The sequence below is a fragment of the Macrobrachium nipponense genome, chromosome 43 (assembly GCF_015104395.2).
Source record: "Macrobrachium nipponense isolate FS-2020 chromosome 43, ASM1510439v2, whole genome shotgun sequence".
NCBI classification, from domain to species: domain Eukaryota; kingdom Metazoa; phylum Arthropoda; class Malacostraca; order Decapoda; family Palaemonidae; genus Macrobrachium; species Macrobrachium nipponense.
In genome coordinates this window covers 3,646,585-3,651,584 of record NC_061104.1, presented here as the reverse complement: position 1 = coordinate 3,651,584, position 5,000 = coordinate 3,646,585, and the positions used below count along the sequence as shown (strand labels likewise).

Genomic DNA, 5,000 nt, shown 5'->3' with positions numbered 1-5,000 from the left:
GGTAAATAGATAAAAAAATGTATTCAAAATCAAGGAGAATAGTGTTAGGTTAGTAATGCATTGCATCTCCGCTTGAACTTCTGAAGTTGGGGAAGGAAACAATGGCAAAGAATTGTCTTCCCATTCAGAGAGGAGAGCATCACTCCAAATGGAAATGGGAAACTGCTATTACATTTGCTGTGTTGAGAGTCACTCACCAGGGACACAGCAACCGCAGTACGTTTGACTGCATCCTTCTGCATAGATAGTGCCACTACACTGGTAGTTACTCTTCAAGTTGTAGCAAGTGCCGTTATTACTGCTGCACCTCGAGAGACGTGTGCAGGCTGGAAAATTGAAAAAAAAAACGATTAATTCGAGTCTCCTCTGGTATCATGCTCATGTTAATTTTCATTTTGAACGCTTACTAATGTGCAACATCAATCCTCGACCCTCCGTTCATATTATCTGACGTTTTCTAAGAAAAGGTACGAAAGTTTGTTAGAATATAAATGCATTTTTTTGTTATTCACGCTAGAGAACCATCATCATAAAAAAAGACAAAGAAATTACCTCAGATTCCCCTGAACGTTATGATAGAAATTTAATAGCTAGGTTAAAATACTCCGTGTTAAGTGAAGTACTACGGGCAGATCACCCACATACATATTAGGTTAAAATAGTCATAGACGCAGTGTCCGACAATCAAACAGATTGAGATAATGAAATGTGTAACGAGAAGCGGTAGTCATTGACATATCCAAGTACAGAACAAATAGATTTGATAATCATATGCAAGTTAGTTTGGTGCTATTCATTTTTATTTTTTGTCCATAGATTATTCTTGTGCTATTGGAGAGCAGGGGCCTCATTATCTATATCTATGTGATATATATATTATTAGTATATTGACATATATATTGGTATTTATATATGTTACACATTATACATACATATATATATATTAAAGATCAGTTGAAGAGGCCATAATGTTATATGAATTCTATATCAGTGGGTCCGGTATATTACGTCCTTTTAAAAATGAAAAATTCCTGACTCTCTGAGGATCACGCTTGGATTTTCAATGCACTACGGGCAGCGCCTTAGATTATTTCCACGTAGCGACGAGACACTTACGTGGTGTACAACAGTAACAGTAGCCTTGCTTGCATCCATCTTTCATCAAGTTGGTACCACTACTACAGGTTTCCAGTTCTTTCTCGTTGACGCAGAACCCACCCGTAACTTCGCATTCGGGGTATATGGTGCAATCTGGGTGCGGACAGAAAGCGAATAGCTGCGTGAGTAGTAGACAAAGCAGTATTATTGATTATTATTATTTACAAAGTAAAACATGACGTCAGGCGTCATTGTTCAGGTCAGCTGCGAGTCTGTATTTGCCATTTTTTACCATTTTTTTGTATCCTTTCTGCAGCTAGAGATGTAACCGCTGTGCAAGTTACTCTTAAGTTTGAGGAACAGTAATCTGCATATATATATAGAATTATAATATAATTATATACTATTAATACTATTATATTATATATATATATATATATATATATAATAGAAACTAAATAAAAATAAATAGCCGAATGGTCGAGTCAACTGTCTATAACTGCGTCTCAACCAAAGGCTGAAGTCCAAATCCTAGTAGGAATTTATGTATGTATATTATACTATAATATTATGTACAGATATATGTATATATATACATATCTAATATTATATATAATATTATATATATGTATATTGTATACATATATATATATTTTATATATATACTACATAATATGATATATATATATATCTTATATAATACATATAATATAATATATCTATTATATAATATATATCATAGATATATATATACTATATATATAGTTATATATATACCATCAATGCAAGGGAAGAGGACACACACGATGTACATGCTGTCTTTATTGCAACGTTTCGTAATTATCAAGTTAATTACATCATCAGGCTGTTAAAATGAAAATAAAAATTTCCTAGTAAAATTGTAAAAAACAAAACTAAAATTAAAAATTCAAAAGCAAAAGCTAAAAAGTTATTCTTACAGGTGTACAAAATATACACATTAAAATTAAGGAAGTTAAATTATTTAATGTGTATATTTTGTACACATGTAAGGTAAGAATAACTTTTAGCTTTTTGCTTTTGAATTTTTAATTTTTAGTTTTGTTTTTACAATTTTACTAGGAAATTTTATTTTCATTTTAACTGCCTGATGATGTAATTAACTTGATAATTACGAAACGTTGCAATAAGACAGCATGTACATCTGTGTGTGTCCTCTTCCCTTCATTGATGGTTTTTAATATGGATTGACTCCTGGCTCCTGGCACTAAGCTATATATATATATATATATATATATATATATATATATATATATATATATATATATATATATATATATATTTATATATATATATCTTCCAAATGTCATAATGTCATAACGTATGGAAAACGTCACTGTTGGAGTCCAGGAAACTTCTGCCAAGTACAGTAAGAAAAACCCAAAAAAGTTTTCCTGTGAAAGGAAAGTAGCCTGCCTCTCTCTCTCTCTCTCTCTCTCTCTCTCTCTCTCTCTCTCTCTCTCTCTCTCTCTCTCTCTCTCTCTCTCTTATATATATATATATATATATATATATATATATATATATATATATATATATGCCTCAACTTGTGCAAGATTCGACCAGTGATCCTCCTGTTGGAATGTGTGACTAGTTCTTCCGTGTAAAGTTTTCCATGGTAAGGTTTGTTGCCCTCTTGACTCCGCTTAACCGAAAGAAGATCCAAGTCAGGGTTTATATAAGAAGTCTGTCAAGATGCATTCACAGATCTGTTGCCGAATTGTATAGTTGGTCCTTCGAGACTGAAAGTGGCTTACCTGGGCTTCCCTGCAACAGAAACAAATAAAAAAAATGGTATTAGTTTCTTCGAGGAAATAAGAAAAGTGAAGCGGTTTAGCAGTAGCGTCATGAACAATGACATTTTCCAGGAAGTGATGTCATGGAAAATTTGTGCCTTCAGTAATGGACGCAGGTTTAGCTGTTAGTATCATTTTTTTGGTGATGTTAAGGGTTTAAAATAAAATGACGTGAACTTGAAGCTGTCCATTGAAAAGGAAATTGTTTGTTGATATTAAGTTTATGTAAAAAAAAAAAAAAATTTAAGTTTTCAGTTAACAACAAAATTGAATGCTAGAAGGAGTAAGAGCAGTGAATAACAGGCTATTATAGACTAGAATACATATAACTGTCTGAATATATGAACGAAACAAGTAAAAATAATAATGAAAAAGGGAAATTCACGCAAGAACCCGACTTTTCACACTGAAAAGTTCAGACCAGGACGAGGAGGTCAAGTTAAAATTGATTTTAATCGGCTGGATTCGAAAACGTTTGCTCGTGCATTAGAACATAAATAAATAATACATTGTTGTCAGAGCGCTGTAAATTCATGTCAGCGGGTTTCTCTTTCACTTTGTTTCACTTTGTTTCACTTTGTTTGGTTTTATGTACAGCTTTGTTTGGTTTTATGTATACAAGCCTTCCACAGGGATGATTCCCTGTCTCTGGCGGGCCCTCTTACATTTTCAAAATAAGTCGCATCTTATATGTTATAATTATCTTAAAAGTGTTCAGTGTTATCGTAGCTCCTGCACAATAGGAGAGTCTTTGGTTCTGTTTTAAATTTGCTCTCTTCTTGTGTGATCTTCATTTCAGGCGGTATTTTGTTGTATAGTCTTCGGTGCGCAATGTTCAAATGCTCTCAAACCTTACTTCCAATTTGGTTTAGTTCAAATACTATTCTGTGTTGAAGTCAGATCGAAAATTTTGGTGATGGGGGTATTACGTGCCAGGGTGCCGTTAGAAACAAAGTTGTTTGTTTGATTTTAAGTCACGCATCTAGCACTAAGTCCCGTTACTGGACAGCGCTTGCCGTATTGTAAATCCAAAGACGAGGGTTAAAAAAAATGATTCATTTGTGGCAATTGAAATAAATGAAATAAATATACAGTGTTATGGTTACTCTTGAAGTTTCGAAACCCCTCACGCAAGTTATTTTAGACTCGTTTCCAAAAAGCGGCGTTGCTTTGTTTTTTAGAATATCTCTTGAAGTTTCAAAAACTTTCAGACTCGTTTCCAAATAGCGGCTTTGCGTTGATATTAAACTCTTGAGTTTAAGTCGCAAAAACATTGTAGACTCGTTTCCAGTTAGCGGCGTTGCTTTGTTTCTAAACTTAAATTTAAGTTTCAAAAATCTTTTAGACTCATTTCCAAAAGCGGAGTTGCTTTGTTTTTAAACTCTTGAATTTAAGTCGCAAAAACATTTTAGACTCTTTTCCAAATAGCGGAGTTGCTTTGTTTTTAAACTCTTGAATTTAAGTCTCGAAAAAATTGTAGATTGTTTTCCAAATAGCGGCGTTGCTTTGTTTTTAAACTTGAATTGAAGTTTCAAAAATCTTTTAGACTCGTTTCCAAATAGCGGCATTGCTTTGTTTTTAGAATATCTCTTAAAGTTTCAAAAACCATGGCACAAAATTGTTCAGATTTTTACAAATAGCGGCGCTCTGTGTTTTTTTTAGACTCACTAGCTACCCGGCTTACTGGCTGTAAAATAAACCGGAGTTGCCGCTTCGCAGGGACCGAACAGAGACTGAGACTTGACTTGGGAGGTTGTCCTCCAAACAGTCAAGAGATACTTACAGTTGCATCCAGCTCCGTGACGAGCGAAGTGGCGATGATCAGGAGCGCGACGAAGGCCTTCATGGTTGGAGTCGAAGTCGGTCGATGTCGGGGCCTCCAGAGGGTGGACACAGAAGAGGTTGTTCTCTGATGTGCGGTCTCCAGGACAGAGAAAGACGGCTAGCTGTAGCTGCTTTGGTCTGTACCACAGTGCGGTGAGCCAACCTACCCTGACGACCTGCTGACCCACCACTGTGCTTTTATTGGGCTTTCCCTGTGTCTTTCAACAAAGGGCGACCTTGGCT

General features: G+C 34.8%; 2 protein-coding genes across 6 annotated transcripts in view; one reads left to right on the top strand and one right to left on the bottom strand.

The window, feature by feature from the left end:
- LOC135213744 (fibropellin-1-like) overlaps window positions 1-4,779 on the bottom strand; it is a 24,807-nt gene extending 20,028 nt beyond the window's left edge. Inside the window, exons 1-4 of the mRNA XM_064247872.1 lie at window positions 4,717-4,779; window positions 2,895-2,904; window positions 1,117-1,251; window positions 198-326 (exon numbers count right to left, since the gene is read on the bottom strand). Coding sequence (XP_064103942.1) covers window positions 198-326; window positions 1,117-1,251; window positions 2,895-2,904; window positions 4,717-4,779 — 337 coding nt within the window. The remainder of the gene's footprint in view (window positions 1-197; window positions 327-1,116; window positions 1,252-2,894; window positions 2,905-4,716) is intronic.
- LOC135213986 (uncharacterized) overlaps window positions 1-5,000 on the top strand; it is a 107,702-nt gene that overhangs the window by 26,044 nt on the left and 76,658 nt on the right. The window lies entirely within an intron of this gene.